The sequence below is a fragment of the Onychomys torridus genome, chromosome 18 (assembly GCF_903995425.1).
Source record: "Onychomys torridus chromosome 18, mOncTor1.1, whole genome shotgun sequence".
In the NCBI taxonomy this organism is placed as follows: Eukaryota; Metazoa; Chordata; class Mammalia; order Rodentia; family Cricetidae; genus Onychomys; species Onychomys torridus.
In genome coordinates this window covers 31,373,126-31,393,680 of record NC_050460.1, presented here as the reverse complement: position 1 = coordinate 31,393,680, position 20,555 = coordinate 31,373,126, and the positions used below count along the sequence as shown (strand labels likewise).

General features: G+C 47.0%; 1 protein-coding gene across 2 annotated transcripts in view; it reads left to right on the top strand.

Moving 5' to 3' along the window:
* Positions 1–20,555, top strand: part of Fam178b (family with sequence similarity 178 member B) — a 112,576-nt gene that overhangs the window by 41,538 nt on the left and 50,483 nt on the right. For both annotated transcript variants that reach the window (XM_036168325.1, XM_036168324.1), the window contains one exon: positions 18,366–18,480. In XM_036168325.1, coding sequence (XP_036024218.1) covers positions 18,366–18,480 — 115 coding nt within the window. The remainder of the gene's footprint in view (positions 1–18,365; positions 18,481–20,555) is intronic.

Sequence of the window (20,555 nt, the reverse complement as noted above, 5' to 3'; positions counted from 1 at the left end):
CCACATTTTCATCTGAGACGCCATGGACATCTGACGATTTATGTAATAATAACAGCTGGAGTTTTTATTATTGCTTGTGTTGAATCTGTAGCTAACCAGGCAGTGCTTGCCTTCTGTCTTGGTCTGTTTTGTGTTGCTTTAGCGGAATACCACAGACTGGGTGATTTGGACACAACAGACGTGTATTGGGCTCACTGTTTTAGAGACTGGGAAGTCTAAGCCTGAAGGCGACTTCTGGTCAGGACCATACTTCTGTGTCACAAGGTCACCAAGGGCATCACGAGTGTAAGAGAGAAGGCAGCTGAGCACGTCCTCCTTTCAGGAGGAAGCTCCTCCCAAGATAATCAGCCCATTCTTAAGAATTCTTTTCTCATGATTTCATCACTCTTGAATAGCCCATCTCTTGACACTGTGGCTTTGAGAATTAAATCTCTAGCACTGTGGGACACATGCAAACCATGACACCATGGTAACAATCCTGTCTTCGAGTCCATGAACATGGGATATCTTTCCTCAGTGTTCTGAGGAAATTTAACAAAAAGAGCTATGCTTCTTTTGTTAAATTTATTCCTAACTACCGGAGTAGGAAAGATAGCTCAGCAACTAAGAGGTCCTATTACTCTTGCAGAGGACCCAGGCTCAGGTCCCAGACCCACATCAGGCAGTCAGCTGCCTGTAACTTCAGTTCTAGGACCAGACAGCCTTTGGAATCCATGGGCTCCTGAAACTCACACAGGCTTACACATACATACACAACTAAAATTAAATAAATAAAATCTAAAGGTATCCCCTAAATATTTTATTCTTTGCATTGCTATTATAAGAAAGATTATTTTCTTTACTTCCCCTTTGAAGCTTTCGCTCCTAACATAGCAAAGTATGAGCAGCTCTTCTGCACACTGACCTTGTGTCCTACAGCCTTGCCAAACCTAAAGTTTATTAACTATAATTGTTCTTCTGTTTTTGTTTTTGTTTTTGTTTTTGTTTTTTTTGGTTTTTCTTGTGGTAGAGTTTGGTTTGGAAAGCAAATATTCTTGAGCAATTAACTGTTTGGAAGTAATGACTTCATGTTTGGTTAACAGTGTGTCTTGGTGCTTGCGGAGGTATGGAACTGGCCATTATCTCAGCCCCAGTCCCCCTGAACCTATGGAGTAGAAAGCACCGTTTCTCCCCTGTTGGAGACCAAACTCTCCAGAAAAGGAACAAATAGCACGTAGGCCCTTTCTCAGCAGCTTCTAGAATAGTGTGGCTCATTTTTACCCACGCAGTCCATGCTCTCTCCAGCGTCTGTCATATTTGTGTAGGAGGAGGGGCTCGTAGTAGGAGAGAATGACCCTGGCCAGGACATTCTTCAGATACTTTGAAAGTGGGCAAGAAGTTCAACTCTAAGCAAAAATTGGTTCATCTTCCTGCTCTAGAGTAGTGAAAATTTACTTAATAGAGTTCCCAAGCCAGGCAGTGGTGGCACATGCCTTTAATCCCCCGCACTCAGGAAGCAGAGGCAGGCAGATGGATCTCTGTGAGTTCGAGGCCAGCCTGGGCTCCAGAGTAAGTTCCAGGACAGGCTCTAAACCTACACAGAGAAACCCTTGTCTCAAAAAACAAAACAACAGCAACAAAAGATCCACTAGACAGGTGGATCCCTGAGTCTGAGGCCAGCCTGGTCTACAAAGTGAGTTCCAGAACAACCAGAGCTGTACAGAAAAACCCTGTCTCAAAAAACAAATGGCAACAACAAAACTGGGTCTTGCCATGTAGCCCAGGCTGGCCCATAACTCCCAAGCCCTGAGCTCAAGTGATTGTCCAGCCTCAGCCTCCTAGAGAGGCTAAGATTGTAGGGACAGGTCTCTGTACTAGTTAACCTTGTTTTTTAAAGAAGGGCAAATTAAAATGTAAATACAAATGCTAATTCCAGTGGCTCATCCCAGCACCCGTAGACCCCTGATCTAGAAAACCTCACTCAACCCCCGGTGTGACTGTGGTCTTTCTAGAACCTGAGGAGAACAGAACTGTAATGTGGAGGTAATTTCAGATGGATGTTTAAGTGACAAAGGAAACATAGGTAAATATGTACATACAAAAGCATGTGGATGACACATTAATTTTACTACTGAAAATAATCACAAGGAACTGCTAATATGCGTGTGGGAGGTAGGATGGGTTGTCCCAAGTGGCTGGAGAAGGCTTTCAGTCTACTTGGCACCTTTCTCTAATATATTGATTTGTTAAGGTTGGAGAGATGGCTCAGTGGTTAAGAGCATTGGCAAGAGCTTCAGAGGTCCTGAGTTCAATTCTCAACAACCAGATGGTGGCTCACAACCATCTACAGTGGGATCTGATGCCCTCTTCTGGCCTGCAGGCATACATTGCAGATAAAGCACTATATACATAAAATAAATAAGTCTTAAAAAAGAAATTCCTTTAAAAATAATAAGATTGGAATACTTCCCCCCCCCAAAAAAAAAAACAGGGTGTCTCACAGAGATCTGCTTGGCTCTGCCTCCCAAGTGCTGGGATTAGAGGTGTGCGCCACCACCGCTGCCCGGCACAGCCAGTGCTCTTAATTTCCGAGCCATCTCTCCAGCCCCAGTAAACACACTTTTTAAAGGTGGCAGCATGGGGCTGTCTAAGGTTACCAATTTTTATTTTTGCCCTGCTTTTTTTTTTTTTATTGTTTCATGATTTAATATCACTAAGTTTTTTTGGGGGGGTTCACTGGTTAGTGGTTTTGATCAATGACACAAGATAGCATCTAGGAAAAGGGAACATCAATTGAGGGCTGTAGGGCTTTTTTCATGATTAATGATTGATGTGGGAGGACCCAGCTCACTATGGGTGGTGCCACTACTGGCTGTATAAGAAAGCTGAGGCCGGGTGGTGGTGGCGCACGCCTTTAATCCCAGCACTCATCCCAGCACTCAGGAGGCAGGGCCAGGCAGATGTCTGTGAGTTCAAGGCCAGCCTGGTCTACAGAGTGAGATCCAGGACAGGCACCAAAACTACACAGAGAAACCCTGTCTCAAAAAACCAAAAAAAAAAAAAAAAAAGAAAAGGAAGGAAGGAAGGAAGGAAGGAAGGAAGGAAGGAAAGAAAGAAGAAAGAAAGAAAGAAAGAAAGAAAGAAAGAAAGAAAGAAAGAAAGAAAGAAAGAAAGCAGGCTGAGCAAGCCAGTAAGGAGTATTCCTCTATGGCCTGTTTCGTTCCTGCCTCCAGGTTCCTGCCCTGCTTGAATTCCTGCCTTGGCCTTCCTCAATGACAGATGGTAATGGGAAAGTATGAGCTAAATAAACCTTTTCCATCACAAGTTGCTTTGGGTCAGTGTTTTACCACAGCAATAGAAACCTAACTAGGACAGAAATTGGCACCAGGATCATGGGGTATTACCGTGATAGAGTTGACAGTGTTGTTTTTGGAAGGATCATGGAAGCAGCTGAAAATGTTGGGCTGAAAAAGGTATTGAGTGCTTAGAACTTAAAGAGCTGTTCTGTGGGACCTTGAAAAGGTGCCGGTATGTTTTCCTTCTTTCTTGTCAGTTTGACACAAGCTAGAGTCATCTGAGAGAAAGGAGCCTTAATTAAGAAAACGACTCTGTAAGATGGGCCTGTAGGTGAGCCTGTGACTAATCTCCCAGAGTGGTCTTGGCATCATGAGAATGCCAGGGTTTGAAGGATTCATGGAAGAAAGAATCTGAAGCTTCAAACCAGAAGAAGCCATTGGTGAAGGTGTAGCCTCAGTTGCAGCAGAAGCCCCAGGATTAAAGGGTTCGTGGAGAAAAGTTGAAACTTGGCACTAGATGTCAGGGTCAAAGTCCCTGACGAGAGCCCAGGAGAGGTTGTTGGTGAAGATGCAGCCCTGGGAATAGCATTGTGGAGATGTCAGTACCATGGAATGACCACCCAAGGGATGGACATCAGCATCTGTGGAGTAGAGCCAGCCTGAGGCTATGAGATTGCTGTGTGTGCTCTGGATAGTAGATCCAATGAGGTGAAACTGTTCAAGCCCTTCGGAGCCCAGGAAATCATGAGTGAAAACGCCTGACACTGTCGGACTTTGGTTTTACTTTGATCTGATTGTAACTGTGCCCTGGTTTGTCCCTTTTGGAGTAAGAAAGTTTTTAGCTTGCTTTTGATTTTGAAAGAGCCCACAGTTAAGAGACTGGATTATTTAAAAAAAAAAAAAAAAAACTTAACTTTTAAAATGTTTGCGTTTTTAAGATTGTGGGACTTTTTAAAAATGATTTATTTATTTTTATTTTATATGCATTGACGTTTTGCCTGCTTGCATGTCTGTGTGAGGGTGTCAGATCTGGAGTTACAGACAGTTGTGAGCTGCCATATGGGTGCTAGGAATTGAACCCTAGTCCACTGGAAGAGCAGTCAGTGCTCTTAACTGCTGATGCTGAGCCATCTCTCTAGCCCCAGATTATGGGACCTTTTTTTTTTTTTTTTTTTTTTTTTTCTCGAGACAGGGTTTCTCTGTGGCTTTGGAACTTGTCCTGGACTATCTTTGTAGACCAGGCTGGCCTCGAACTCACAGAGATCCACCTGCCTCTGCCTCCTAAGTACTGGGATTACAGGCGTGTGCCACCACCGCCCGGCAAGGGACTTTCTTTTTTTAATAAGAAATTTTTTAAATTCATTTTACATACCAATCAAAGATCCCCCTCTTCCTTCCTCCCACTCCTTCAGCCTCCCCCTGATTATGGGACTTTTAAAAGTTGGAAAGTTTTATGTTGTGATATTAATATTAATATGACATCTTGGGGAGATGAGAAAGGAGACATCATAGTTGAATAGTAATGTGTTTGTATATCAAGTTGACAAGAGATCAGTTGTCATCTCAGAGAAAAGAACCTCAATTGAGAAAAACACATTCATAAGAATGGCATATAGGTGAGCCTGTGGGGAAATTTTCTTGATTAATGATTGATGTGGGAGGTCTAACCCCATTGTGAGTGGTGCTACCTCTAGGCAGGTGGTCCTGGGGTGTATAAGAAAGCAAACTGAGCAACTCAGGGGAGCAAGCCAATAAGCAGCATTCCTCCATGGCCTCTGCTTCAGTTCCTGCCTCCATGTTCCTGTCTTGAGTTCCTGCCCTGACTTCCTTCAATGATGGAGTATAATCTGCAAAGTGAAATAAATCCTTTCTTCCCCAGATAGTTTTGGTTGGCATTTTATCACAGCATTAGATACCTAACTAGACAGAAGGATGCTGAGAGCACTGCAGTGGATGGTAGATGGATGGATGGATGGATGGATGGATGGATGGATGGATGGATGGCTCCATCTTGAATTTAGAATCTGTTGTTTCTGATCAGATGAGGTTGAAGAATCAGCTGTGATTAACAATAGACCAGCACCACTGAAGTAAAACCTTTGCTTTACTGAGATAATTGATGCTGCTTATCTGGAGCTGGAAAAATCAGATGTGATTTGAATAAGAGACCAGCATTGTTGCATCTCAGGATGGAAACTGAACTTGGTGATGTGTAGGAGACTTCCACATGCTATTGGTTTTGAAGGCATGAAGGGATCATGGTGAGCAGCTGAGACTTAGCACCATGTGGCAGGCTTAGAGTCTCCCTAGAGAGGGCAGAAGGCCATTGGTAAAGGTACAACCGCAGTTGCAGTGAAGGCCCCAGAATTAAGAGAGCCATGGGAGAGAAGTTGAGTTTGGTACCATGTGACAGAGTTGGAGTCCCTAAAGAGGCCAGTGGACACCTGACATATTGGAGATGTCAGGACCATTGGAGATGTCAGGACCAGGGTGGACACTAAGGACAGTGGCACCTGGAGAGTGGAGCCAGCCTGGGACTGAGATGAGCTGTGTGTGCTGTGGATGTCAGAGCAGGAGAGACTTAGACTACCAAGGTTCTTAGGAGCCCAGATAATCATGTGTGAGCACCAAATGTCAGACCCTGAGTTATTGCACCGTTGGAGCTTGATTTTGTTCTGATCTGATTGTAACTCTGTCCTGGCTCTTCCCCTTGAAATAAGAAAGTATGTAATTTAATTTCAATTTTACAGGAATCCACAGTTAAGAGGTTGAAAATAAACATTTTAAAGATTAGGCTTTGGACTTTCAATTGTTGACATTTTCAAATTTTAATTTAATTTTAGGTTTATTTATTTTATATGTATGAGTATTGTTCCTACATGTACATATGTATGTTTACTACATTCATTCCTGGTACCCAAAGACATCATAAGGGAGTCTTGGATCCCTGGAACAGGAATCATGGATGGTGATGAGGCACAGGTGGGTTTTGGAAATTGGACCAAGAGTAACGAGTGCTTTAAACCTCTGCACGGCCTCTAGAGCCCCTGAAGTATTTTAAAGAGAATGGACTTTGAAAGGTTGAATTGTGTTTTATATTGTCATAATCTTGAGCAAAACAAGACAGGAAAAGTTGTGGTTTAATGTGTTTGTAGGCCACAAACCCTTTCTTCCCAAAACTGGTCTTGGTCAGGGTTTTATCACAGCAACAGAACTAAGCTGAGACAAGGGGACTTGAGTTTTTAAATTAAATGTTGATATAATATTTTGATTACTTCTTTGAGAACTTTATATTTTGACCATATATATCCCCTTAACTCCTTCAAGATTCACTCCCGTGCCACCCACTTTCTTTTTTGAGAGAGGGTCTCACATAGCCCAGTTTGGCCTCAAATTCAGTTATGTAGACAAGGATAACTTAATTCCTGATCATCCTGTCTCTACCTCCCAAGTGCTGGCATTACAAATGTGTGCCACGGCACCTGACTTACGTGTTGCTAGTGATCAAACTTACATTTATTTATTTCTGCCAGCCGTAATGGCAGATACCTTTAATCCCAACACTTAGGAGGCAGAGGCAGGTGGATTTCTGTGAGTTTGAGGCCAGCCTGATCTAAATAAGGAGTTCCATCCAGGCTAGCTAGGGCTACACAGTGAGATCCCATCTCAACAACAACTAAAAAAATGTACTTAATTTGTGGGTATGTCTTTGTGTGTATGTGTGTGGAAGTGTGCATGTATGTCACAGCACACATGTGGAAGTTGGCTGACAACTTGTAGGAGCCTGTTCTCTCCTTTCACCAAGTGGGTCCTGAGGATTAAACTCGGATCATCAGGCAGAGCAGTAAGTACCTTTACCTGCCAAGCCATCTCCACAGCCCCAGGGTCTTGTCTCTGTTGTTTTCAGTCCTAACCTTCTGAGGGGTTCCTGGCAGCCGTATGAGCCTGGCACATCACAGGACGTAGGCAGTTCTCTGGCAAATGAGTAGAACCCGTACATCACCTGCCACAGACATCTTTGGGCAGCTGCTCCGATCCTTTAGTGTCCTCCAGCTGTAGAGGTGGGGGTGTTGGCCAAGCTCTAGATGCGCTATTTTGTGCTCTACAGTCAGTGTTGTGGGCCCAGCTGGACTGTGGGGACAGTCACTCGTGTTTTGCTCCAGCTTGGCTGTCATCCACCTCACCTCCCCTGCCTTCTGAAGCTCTCTACCCCTCGCCTTGCTCTGCATCCCATTACCTGTCCAGTAGGCATCTCAAAGTTCCATTGCATCAGGGGCTGCCAAAGCTCAGGAGAGTGGAGCTCTCCTGGAAATCACTCAACACCACACTGGCACCAGGCCTGTCTAGAGCTCCCAGGGCAACCTGGTGGGTAGCTGGGGCTGAGAAACTCCAGATTCTGAGAGACCAGCCTCTTAGAGGGACAGAGTGACCAGGCAGAGATAGAGGGTTTCTTTTTAGCTTCAGACTCTTGACCCAGAATCCATTCTATGACTTGACATTGTTGGGGGCTTCTGTTTTGTTTTTCTTCCCTCGAGGCAGGGTCTCCTGTATGCCAGGCTGGTGTTTTGTTTTGTTTTGTTTTGTTTTGTTTTTCAAGACAGGGTTTCTCTGTAGCTTTGAAGGCTGTCCTGGAACTCACTTGGTAGACCAGGCTGGCCTCGAACTCACAGAGATCCACCTGCCTCTGCCTCCCGAGTGCTGGGATTACAGGCGTGCGCCACCAACGTCCAGCTCCAGGCTGGTCTTGAACTCACTATGTAGCCCAGAATGACTTTGCACTGCTAATGTTTCTGCTGTCACCTCCTCAGTACTGATGTTATAGGCATGCACTACCACACCCAGTTTATGTGGTGTCAGAGTTCCAACCCAGGACTTCATGAAGTTAGGCAAGCACTCTATCAACTGAGCTGTATCCCAGCCTGGAAAAGTTCTTTGTTATCATCATCATCATAGTTATTCTATTTCTTAATTAGCTTGTAAAGTAGTAGTTTCCATGTGGTTTTCCATATGCCCTCAGTTTGGGTTAGCCCTCCTCCCACATCTTCTCCCCTGCCTCCCCACACCCATCCCAATTTAAATCTTCCACATCAGTAGTGCCCACTTGTATTTCTATGTTATACGTGTTCTACTCACCCTCCCCCCACGATTCCCTCTCCCCCCCACAACTCCCCCCCCACACTATCCCTTTCTAGTTTCCTGGCTTCTACAGACATTCACTTCAAAGAAACAGAAAATTCAAAATCCAAAGCTAAGATCCACATACGAAAGAGAGAACTTTTTTTTTTTCCAGAACCTGGGCCATTTAGTTTTATTGTTGCTGTTGTTTTTAATATTTTCTGACTCCATCCATTTTCCTGCGGTTATTATTATTATTTAGAGCTGAATAAAATTCTGTTGTTTATATACCACATCCTCACAACCCATTCATCAGTTGATGGAGTGTTTCTTTTTCCTGGATGTTGGGAACAGAGCAGCACTAAACGTGGGTGAGCAAGTATCTCTGTGATAGGCTATGAGTCTTACCTTTGGGTATATGTCAGGAATGGCATAGCTGGATCATACAGTAATTCTGCTTTTAGCTTTTTAAAACCCCCCACACTGGTTTCCATAGTGGCTGAACCAATTTATACTCCCACCAAAGTTCCTCTTTCCCCACAACCTTGCCTGCACTGGGTGTCGTAGTTTTCTTTTGTGGGAGTAGTTCTCTGGGTGCCTATGGCCATCCTAGAAATTGCTCTGTAGACCTGGCTGGCTTTGAACTCAAAGAACTGCTTGCCTCTGCCTCCCAAGTGTTGGGAATAAAGGCGAGGCCGCCACTCCCACTGGCCCAGGTCACTTGTTTTCTTGTTGGTAGACATTCTGACCAGGCTGAGATGGACTCCCAGAATCCTTTCAGTTTGAGGTCTGCTGGTGGCGAAAGATGTTGAACATTGTTTACGATGTTCATTGGCCATTTGTATTTGTTCCTTCGTGAGCTCACTGTTCAGTTCTGTGGCCCCTGTTTTTAGTGACGTCTGTTTTCTTGCTGGTTTTTTGCATATGCTATGAACAGAATTAATCCTCTGTCAGATGTGTATCTGGCAGAGGTTTTCGCCCATTCTGTAGGCTTCCTCTTCTCATGATTGACAGATTTCCTTTGCTGTACAAATGCTTTTTAATTTCATGGCAAATTTCATTTGTCAATTGTTGGCCTTATTTCCTGAGCAGCTGCAGCTCTCAGAAAGCCTCCTCTAACACGCTGTCTTGAAGTGTTTCCTCTGCTTTTTCTTTAGTAGTTTTAGAGTTGGGGGTCTTACATTAAGGTCTTTGATCCATTGGGAGTTGATTTTTGTTCAGGGTGAGAGATAGCAATCTAGTTTCATTCTTCTACGTTTAAATATCCAGTTTCCCAGCACAAATGAGTATTTTTTAGCATTTTTGTAAAAAAAAAAAAAAAAAAAATCAGGTGGTTATACCTGCATTAGTTCCTGTTTGGACTTCTGTTGTGTCCATTGATGTGCACACCTGTTTTTCCACCAGTACCATGCTGTTTCTGTTACACGGCCCCAGACTGTACCTTGGAGCCAGCTATGGTGACCCCTCCAACACTATTGTTCAGGATTGCTTGGCTATCTGGGATCTTTTATGCTTCAGTAAATGTTAATTTTTCTATTCTGTGAAGACTGGTGCTGGAATTTTGATGTGATTGTGTTGAATCTGTCAACTGCCTTTGGTAGGACAGCCATTTACTCTTGTAGCTTCTTCTTCAGTTTCTTGTTCACGTGTTCTAAAGTTTTCATTGTAGAGGTCTTCGCTTTCTTGGTAGGTTTATTCCAAGGGTAGGGGTGGGTCGTGGAACATATAATGAATAACAGTGCTCCCAGCTGTCTTTGTCAGCAGATTTCCTGCTGGTTTCTAAGTGGGCTACTGATTCCTGTGTGTGCAGAAAGTGCTGATGCTCACGGTTGTAGAAGTTTCTGGTGGAGTCTTTAGGGCCCTTCCTCCCACTCTCTCGCTGAGATAAGAGTCTCACTGTGTAACCCTGACTGTTCGAGAACAAGATGTGTAGACCAGGTTGACTTCAGACTCGAGAGAGTCGCCTACCCCAGTGCTGAGATAAAGGCCTGTACCACCACTCTGAGGGCACAGTCTCTTGTAAAACCCTACCTGTGATTAGAGTGCTGCTGCCTCCCTCCCTCCTTCCTGTCGGTGTCTCTTCTGCTTGTTCCTCTTCCACTGCTGCTCCAGTGCCGTCCTGAACAAGAGTGAGAAGAGCGGGCAGCCGCACCTGCTCCTGACCTCTGGGCACCTTCTTGAAAGCTTTCCCTATTTAGTACAGTGCTGGCTGCAGAATCGCCATGGGTAGTCCCGATTACGGTGAGATATGTTCCTTCTATCCCATTTCTTCAGGACTTTTAATATGAAAGGAGCCAGGTGTAGTGGCACACGCCTTTAATACCAGCACTTAGGAGGCAGAGGGAGGTGGATCTCTGAGACCTTGAGGTCTACAGAGCAAGCTTCAGGCCGATCAGGGATACACAGTGGGACCCTGTCTCAAAAAAAAAAAAAAAAAAAAAGTTGAGTTTTTTGTCAAAAGTCTTTTCTGCATCTCTTCTGTTCTTTAGTCCATTTATGTAAGGTATTACATTTATTGATTGCATATATGGAGCCCTCCCTGCATCTCTAGAATAAACCTAACTTGATCATGGTAAATAATCTTTCTTAAGTTTTATTTTTATAATTTTTAACTATAAAATTATAAAATTGTCTGTTGAATGGGCAGTGGTGGCATATACCTTTAATCCAGCACTCAGAAGGCAGAGGCAGGTAGATATCTTGAGTTTGAGGCCAGCCTGGTCTACAGAGCGAGTTCCAGGACAGCCAGGGCAAGAAAGAGAAACACTGTCTCCAAAAACCAAAATAAATAAATAACAAAAAGTGTGTGTGTGTGTGTGTGTGTGTGTGTGTGTTTACCTCTGGCCCCCAGTGTCTGGCAACTTCTGTGTTTTTAGTATCTCCCTATTTAAATGTCACAGTTGACATTAATTGCACAATATGTAGTCTACCCCCTAAGCATCCTTGCTGTCTAACATTACAAAAAACAGTATGCAATCAACCAGATAAAAATATATAAATAAATAAAAATAGAAGGCTGGGTGGTGGTGCATGCCTTTAATCCCAGCACTCGGGAGGCAGAGGCAGGTGGATCTCTGTGAGTTCGAGGCCACCCTGGCCTCAGAGAAAGTCCCAGGACAGCCAGAGCCACACAGAGAAACCCCGTCTCATAAAACAAAACAAAACAAGACAGAAACAGTATCTAGTTTTTACATATTGGCTTCTGTCATATTCAGCAATAACCATTCAAGGCTCTCCCATGCCTTTTTTGCCCCCATAACTAATTTTTTTCTTTTTTGTTACTGCTGCAGATGCTGTTGTTTAGACATAACACAGTTTATCTCCTGTTGAAGGACTTTGGTTCTAGATTTGTTGTTGTTGTTGTTGTTGTTGTTGTTTGGGGGTTTTGTTTGTTTGTTTGTTGAGACAGGTTTTCTCTATGTAGCCCTGGCTGTCCTCACTCTGTAGACCAGGCTGGCCTCAAACTCAGAGATCCACCCGCTTCTGCCTCCTGAGTACTGGGACTAAAGGCATGCGCCATCACCCAGCTTGGTTTTCAGTTTTTAACAAGGATGGATAAGGTTGCTAGAAACACAAGCAATTTTTCCCAAGGCCCTGTGTTCAGCTCAGTTGGCTAGCTCCCAGTGAGCACCATTGTCGGGTCTTTTTGTAAAAGCATGTTGGGCTTTGTAGGAAACTGCTGTACTGTCTTCCAAAGCAATAAATGAAGACTTCCATCACTTTAGATCCTTGCCAACTGTCCTGTTTTGCTTCCTTCCAGAGATCAGGCATAGTCTAAAAAGATCAGGTTCTGAAACCCAAAGTGTGGACCTACTCTAGACAAGTGCATGCCACAGCAGTGCTGGGAAGCTTGTTGGGTGAAATTGGAATCACTTGCAAACTGGTGTTTGAAGTTGGGAAAGGTGTTTGTTACTATCTCCTGACTCACATTAAGAACCCCACATCCTTAGAAGCAGTACAGCAGTGCACATTTAGATGATGTTTAGTTGCCTTTAACTATCAATTTGACGTAACCTGGAGTCACGTGAGAAAGGAATCTCAGTTGAAGGACTGCCCACATCAAATTGACCTGTGGGCATGTCTGTGAGAGGTGGTCTGGATTGCTGATTGATGTGGGAGGACCCCAGGTTCAGCCCACTGGGAGCAGCACAATTCCCTGGGCAGATGGTTCTGGGCCTTATAAGAAGGATAACTGAGCAGTACGTCTGAGAGAGTAAGCCAGCAAGCAGCCTTTCTCCATGGTTTCTGTGTGGGGTTCTCGCTTGAGCTCCTGCCCTGACTTCCCTCAATGCTGGACTGAAACCTGGATGTGGAAGCCAAATATGCCCTTTCCTCTTCTAAGCTGCTTCCAGTCACAGTATTTAGTTACAATAGAGAGGGAAACTGGAACAGATGGCAAAGTAAGAAGACAGCTAGCTGCCTGAACTGGACAGAAGACCTCGGAAGAAGTACAGTGACCTTAGCATTAGAGATACACAAGTCAAAGCTGGGAGAGGTCTGATCTCACCCCATCAGGATAGCTGTCATTAAGAAATCAAACAGTAGCTGGGCGGTGGTGGTGCACACCTTTAACCCCAGCACTCGGGAGGCAGAGGCAGGTGGATCTCTGCAAGTTTGAGGCCAGCCTGGTCTATAGAGCAAGTTCCAGGACAGCCAGGGCTACACAGAAAAACCCAGTCTCAAAAAATAAACAAACAAAATCAAACAGCATGCAGGTATAGAATCACATACCTCTGGTTCCAGCACCTGGGAGGCAGAGCCAAGCAGATCTCTGTGGGTTGAAGACCAGCCTGGTCTACATAGCAAGTTCCAGGCCAATCAAAGCTTTATAGTAAGAATAAAATTACATCATTTTTAGGAAAATGGGTAGAACTGGAGCTCGTCATGTTGAATTAAGCCAGACTCAGACAAATACGTTTCTTCTCACATACAGATCTGTGTGTGTGTGTGTGTGTGTGTGTGTGTGTGATATTTAACACATGATATACATGAATATACGCTTATTAAGAAAGAAAGAGGGGTTGGGGATTTAGCTCAGTGGTAGAGCACTTGCAAGGCCCTGGGTTCAGTCCTCAGCTCCAACAACAACAACAACAACAACAACAAAACAGACAGAGGAAAGTCTGGAGCTGGGGTGAGATGTGATGGCTGGGCCTGTAGTTGTCTTCTTGGGCTGTGAAATGACTTTGAGTTTGGAGACCCAGCAGAACAGTGGGCAGTGCAGACCCGACAGGTATGCTCAGGCCTCTGCACCGCTGTCCTCTGCACCGCCCCAGACTCCTTCCCCCCTAGAAACAGACTTGAAGTTTCTTTAAGCAGAAGTGGGTGTTTGTTTGGCTGTTGTCTGTTTTTTCTAGCCAGTGTGAGTGCGTCTGCGGTCTGGCACAATGCAGTCTGAATGGTGGGGGCCTTGAATACTCTAGTGTTAGGTGACACCAGGCAGTGGTGTGTGTTACAGAGGGCAGAGGAAAGGAGAGGTGGCCTGGGGACGCCATCATCTATGCTGTGTGCAGAGCCATGAATCAACAGGCCAGAGGCCCACAGAGATGCCAGGGCGGCATGCAGGGAGGCTGTTGGGGACAACACAGGGAGAGCCTCTCCCAGGATGAGTGGGGAAGAGTGAGAAATGAGCGCGCCCTTGGAGCTGGCTGCAGAGACAGAGAAGAAACTGAAAGTTCCAAGACAGCAGGGCATAGTGGCTCATACCTGTATTCCCAGTACCTCAGGCTGCGATTGGTAGGAGAGCATAGTGCACAAGTGGCAAGTGAACTGGGGGAGACAGACAGGATTGCTGAGAGTTCAAGGCCAGCCTAGGGTACGTAGTGACACCCTGTCTCTGAGCGAGAGGTTTATTGGGGAAGGGAAGATTTCAGAGAATGAGTTCAAGCCTAACAAAAAGGGGAGAAGCGCCAAGATCAGCGGGACTTACAGAGGATGCTGGGAGAGGCTGTGTCAGTACTGGGAAGAATGGTATGCCCTGTGCTCGTGCTGTGGTTGGGGTGATGAAATGTACATGGGTTTAAAATATGAACTCAAGGCTTGGGAATGTAGCTCAATGGTAGAGCATGTGCTTAGCATGTGCAAGGGCTTGGGTTCCATCTCCAGGACCACAAAAAGAAAAACTAAGTCCTGATTTGACAGAGAGGCTTCCTTTTTCATTGAGTACCTAGGTCCCTTTGATGACAGGGTCACCTCCAAGAGCAGTGACTTCTCTTTGCCTTGCATTTCTGGATAGTCTTCTGCCTCTGTGCCCCTGTCTCCACCCCCAAGCCACACAGCCGTTCCTTTGCTTCTGAAATCCTCCATGGGTTCAGGTCTCTTTGAGCCTAGTCTGTCACTGTGCTCCTCAGGTGTGCTCCCCTCACCCTGGACACCTTCCTGCCTCCATGCCGCTTGGGCCACCTGGTGTCCCACTCCCCAGTTCCTCTCCCATTTGTTTATTGGGCTCTCTCTCCAGCATCAGGATTCCTATCTCCCCCCCACCCCACCCTCACCCCGGGAACATTTCCAATAGCACCCTCTCCGTGCTCAATTAACAGTTGCTGAGTGAATAAACACTTTCAGTGACTCAAGTTGAAGCTAATTGACTAAAAGCAAGTGATACTGAACCTAGTTTGAATTTAAGCACTGAAGAGCAGAGGAAGTTAGGTCATGAAAGCTGGAATGGGAAGTAAGACAGTTCCCAGCCTCCCATGAGAGTCAGTTTCCTCCCCTTCCTGGGGCCTCCTTTCCTCCCAAGGCATAAGGGACCTCAGAGAATTAGGGGCCAGGCTGAGATAGTGCAGCTCATTAGACACCTGACCTGGGGAGAGGTGACAAGAGCAGAGCGCCGGCTTCACTGTGGCATACCTGTGCTGACCCAAGAGGAGTGGTGGAGGCCCGGAAAGGGGATTGAGAGCCGGGCCCAGAACCGCCGCCGGGGCTGGCCAAGTGGCTGCCAGAGTGCTTAGGACACGTGTGGTTTTCTCATTCCATGTCACCGGTGCCGGGAGCACAGCCCTGAAAAACAGCTTCTTCCATGACACAGATGGAAAAGTCACTTTATTTTAGGCCAGATACCGTTTTTTTCCTTTTAAAGCATCCATTCCATCCCAGGAGAGCCACTCAGAGGGCCTCTGGTCGGTCACAGCCTCTGGCAGAGCCCCGCTGCCCACGCTGGCATTTGAAAAGCCCCAGTGCCCAGTACTACTCTGGGAGCCACCTAAAATGACTGCCTTATGTGTGGAGAGACTGAGATAGAGACAGAGCCTGGAGGCTTCAAGTCTGGATTTTCTTAAGTGTCAGCCCTCCAGAAATCCCTCATTTGGGACACAGAGCTGAGGAAAAGCTGAGCGCATGGCCTACTTAGGAAGCCTTAATTATGGGCTCTGGGTGGTATTTTCCTGTCATCCAAGAACCAATTTCCAGGGCTGTTGATGAGGACTGATTTATCCCTGACATCTGAGCCTCTTCCTTTGAAACTGCCCTGACACCTCAGGTCTGGTCACACTGTGTTGGGGAGTTATAACTAGGTGGGAGAGAAGAGGGGTGTGGCACCAAGGTCCACACTCAGCTCTGCTGCCCTCAGGGGGGTTTAGAGCCCTGAGCACCTGTACGGGCTGAGGTGGGGCAGGACACATCCCCTTGGGGCTCTGAGGGCCTGGCAGGATGTCGCAGCCCAGCCGGCCTCGCCCTTAGGTCCCTTCTCTTCCCCTCTCTGGAAAGTTCATGCTCCCGCCCACGTGTGAGTGCATGTACGTGCAGAGGCCCCCGGAGGCCCAGGTAAACAGAGCTCTGGCGAATGGACTCGCATTGTGTTTTGGATACTTACTCTTCCCAGCTCGTTTGTGAGGAGGTTGAGGGCTGTCATTACTGCTCTCTGACTTGTTAGGTTGCCGAGAGGGGAAAAACACAACAGTTTTCCTCCTCTAAGAGTCTAATTACTTACTTGGTTAGTCCCGACCCATATACATTTCTAAGGAGAGAGACACCCTATGCCTGCTGAAGCAATGGCCTTGGCTAGCTTTCAAAGACCCTGTGCCCCGCCAGGTGCTGTCTGTCAGCACAGCAGATGGTGTGACCTGCAGAAACTCCTCTCCACAAGTTGAGGTAACAGAGCCTTGCATGGTTCTTGTGGAGGAGGCTCCCCTTTTCTATGCCCTGAAGATCATGCCATTTCCCATTTTCTGTGGCCTGTCTTGTGCCTGGTCCCACCATCCTCTTCCGTTAATCGGCTTTTGTCATGGCCCGACCTCTTCAAGGTGGGTGTCTCCCTCACCATCACCTGTGGCCACGTCTCCCTTGTCCACTGCAGTCAGCTCCCCCGCCCCTGACAGGTTCAAGTCCATGTCAGTTTGGGGGTTTATCTTTTCATTACATTCCTCTTTATTTGTGTATTTACTTGTGTGGGTGTGCTCATGTCACGGCTTAGGTGTGGAGGTCGGAGGACAGCTGGAGGAAACTGGCTCTCTTTCCACGGAGTGGGTCTTGGAGCGCAAACTCGGGTTGTGAGGCTTAGCTGCAGACGTCTTTACCTTGCCTGTCCTGTTTTTGTTTGTTAGGTCTTATTTGTAGACCAAGCTGGAAGTTTCAGTGATCTCCCTGCCTCTGCCTCCTCCCAGAGCGGGACTGCAGATACAGGAGCACAGGAGACACCTGGCTAGGCTCTGTACCTCGCCTCGCATTTCTGTAGGAACACCCTGGGCCTTTGCTTATCTCCCTGGCTTCTCTCCCTCTTGGACTTGTGCTCCCAGAGGACAGAAGATGAAGCCTCCTCTGGGTTACTTTTCACCTTAGGTGGGACACTGACCCTCCCTATGCTACTCAGATGTCTTAGCCCAGCCTCCAAGGTCTTGATTCAACATTTGAGAACCCGTTTACAGCTTCCTTCTTACCTGTGAACTGCTTAGTCATGCTCTGTTTTGGAATCTCTCTCATTCATTCATTCATTCATTCATTCAATTTCTTCCATGCTGGCTGCTCCGAGGCCCTGGAAGTATATGTAGATGTAGCCCTTCCTCTGCAGTATTTTTATTTTTGAGAGATGGTTTCATTTCTGCAGCCAAGACTGACCTGAGAATCACAGCAATCCTCCTGCCTCCTCCTCCCAAGTGCTAGGATTACAGGAATGAGCCAGCACAAATTTGTGTACTGTTGGAGAGAGGCAGACTAGAAGCAGACTAACAGATAAGGTGGCGCATGCCTTTAATCCCAACACTTGGGAGGCAGAGGCAGGAAGATCTCTGTGAGTTCGAGGCCAGCCTGGGCTACAGACCGAGATCCAGGAAAGGCACAAAGCTACACAGAGAAACCCTGTCTTAAACAAACAAACAAAAAAAGATAATACAGAGAAATGCATAACAGGGCAGAGACAGAACCTCAGCCTCCTAGTGAGGGTGTGGGGTGTGAGAGGCCAAGGGGCGGAAAGGCCTGTGGGAAGGGTGATTGCCCTGCAGCATTGGCCAATCACCATCTTCTTGTTTTCTGAATATGCCCTTAAATGGTCTGACAGGGGAAAACCCTCAGGATACAGTGTTTTCCCTGTTGATATGGGGTTGAAGGGGGAGGCAGGGCATGCTCCCGGCAGGGGCAGGGGCCCAGGAAGCCTGCAGAGGCCTCAGCAACAGTACCAGTGGGGCAGCAGTGAGCAGCATCAGGGAGCAGGGGGACACTGCAGCAGCGTCTCCTGAATCTTGTCTCACTTGGCCATGAGCAGCTGAGCCGAGCTGCTGCCCCCCCCCCCGCCTCCCTACCCCCCACCCCTGGTGTGAATGGACGTCAGGCCTGGCCCATCCTCCTGCCTGTGTGCTTCAGTGCAGCCCTGAAGTCCCGTGGAGGACCTAAGAAACGCAGGCACCTGTGGCTCCACTCGTGTAGCTGATGCTCCTGATGCCAGCACGTGGAGAAACTGCCCACCTGGAGCTGGGCATCACCCAGGCAGGAGTGTGACCCACCACTTCCTCTCCAGTCTCAACTCTGCCTCCTTTGTTCTGACAGATGCAGACATGCGCTTTTGGTGTCCCTCACTGCAAGAGGTCAAGAAGGTGTTCCACAGCCTGGGAGCCTACAACCCTGCCCTGTACCCACACGGGCCCTTCCAGCACAGCATAAGGTGTGTGGCTGCCCGTCCTCATTACTACCTTCTCTCTCGTTCTCCAGTGACTCTAGTCTACAAGGTAGACTACCTGTGAGAACAAGTGTCACTGCACAGACAGTGTGGCCTTCTGACTTAGAGCTCAGGGGACCTAGACAGCTGCCAGGCTGGAGGCGGTCAGTCACTTACTCAGACCCTGCCCCCTCCCACTGCGGGGTCCCAGACTTCTCAGTCTAGTTAGTTACCTCCCCCTGGCAGACTCCAGTCTTGCTTCAAATCTGTTCAGCTAGTGCTTACAGCAGCTCCTGGCCAGCCAAGCCCAGTTTTCTGTCATTGTTGGGCTGGGAGAAGATGTATGTTTGTTTGGGTGTTTTGAGAAAGGGTCTCATACCTTTCAGGCAGGCCTCAAACTCTCTGTTTAGTGCAGGGGATTAAACCCAGGGCTTCCTAAATGCTAGCCAAGCACTGTACCACCTGAGCTACACCCCAGACCACTGTTTTTAAAGACAGAGTCTTGCTATAGAATTTTCGGTGTATACAAGGCTGGCCTTAAACTCAAGGCTACTCTCCTGCCTCTGCCTCCTAGAGTGCTGAGATTACAGGTCCACATCAGTGTGTCTAGCTTAAAATGGAAAACCCTTGAATATCCTTTAGTTCCAGGAGGCAGAGGCAGGCAGATCTTTGTGAGTTCAAGGCCAGCCTGATCTAAACAAGGAGTCCAGACCAGACAGAGCTACACAGTAAGACTCTCTCAAAAATACCATTTGTAGGGGCTGGAGAGATGGCCCAGCAGTTAAGAGCACTCACTGGCTGCTCTTCCAGAGGACCCAGGTTCAATTCCCAGCACCCACACGGCAGCTCACAGCTGTCTGTAATTCCAGTTCCAGGAGATCTGACTCCCTCACACCAATGCACATAAAATAAAGTTTAAAAAAATATATTCTTTTTAAAAAAAATACCATTTGTAGCCGGGCGGTGGTGGCGCATGCCTTTAATCCCAGCACTTGGGAGGCAGAGCCAGGCAGATCTCTGTGAGTTGGAGGTCAGCCTGGTCTCCAAAGCGAGTTCCAGGAAAGGCATAAAGCTACACAGAGAAACCCTGTCTCAAAAAAACCAAAACAAAACAAAAAAACTCCTTTACCTGAGGGCTTCATGCCAGCTAGACAAACTGCCAGCTGAGCTATCCCCCAGCATCTGCAGTTTTGCACACAGTTTCCACTAGGTTCATTTTGTGCCTGTACTGGGCTTGGTGGTAGTGGTGGACAGTGATGCTAATTGTGTGAACACATCCCTGGGACAGAGCCACACAAATCATGAAGGACTGTTGTCAGGTGGGTGATGACCAGATAGAGGCTATAAAAGTGTGTGTGTTAGATTGTTCTCCAAATCACAGCACATCCCAACTTCCTTGAAAACTCTCTGAGATGCCCCCATCCTGCATCGGCAGCAGCCTCTCCACCCAGGCAGAGCTGGGACCCTTTCTTTAGATGCCGGATGTTTCTCTGCAGGGGAAGCGGGAGCTTTCTTAAGAACCTGTTCCACGACTGTGTTTAGTAATTGTCTGCCAAACCCAGCCACACTTGGCTCTGCTATAAATACCCCACGCATGTGCCAGCCTGCCACGCTCCTGCCCCTTTCCCTTCTGGAGTGCAGCGCTCCATATTGGGTGTAATAAGCCGCTTGCTGCTCTCACACACCCTGCTGTGTCTTGGATGAGTGGAGGAAATTTGAATTACACCCAGAAAAAGCAAAGCATGCCAGAGGAAGAGCCTGGTGATGGAGGGGATCAATAAGCCACTTGTGACACACAGGCTTTGGTGACACCCAGAGCACACCTGGGAGGTGGGAAATACACTGGAGACTTCCCAGTTTCTATGCAGCTCTGCTCTTCCCAGAGGCCTTCAGTGTGTGGCCTTTTTAAACACGTCTCCAGTTTTCCATGCACAAACATTAGTACACAGACTTCAGCTTGACCAGGTACAGTGAAGCCCAGATTGGAAGAGGGGAGTTGATGTGCCACATGGTCTCACTCCTAGCCATTCCTTTTGATTCCTTTAAGGAGCATAACTGTTAACCCTGTTGCCCAGGGAGGA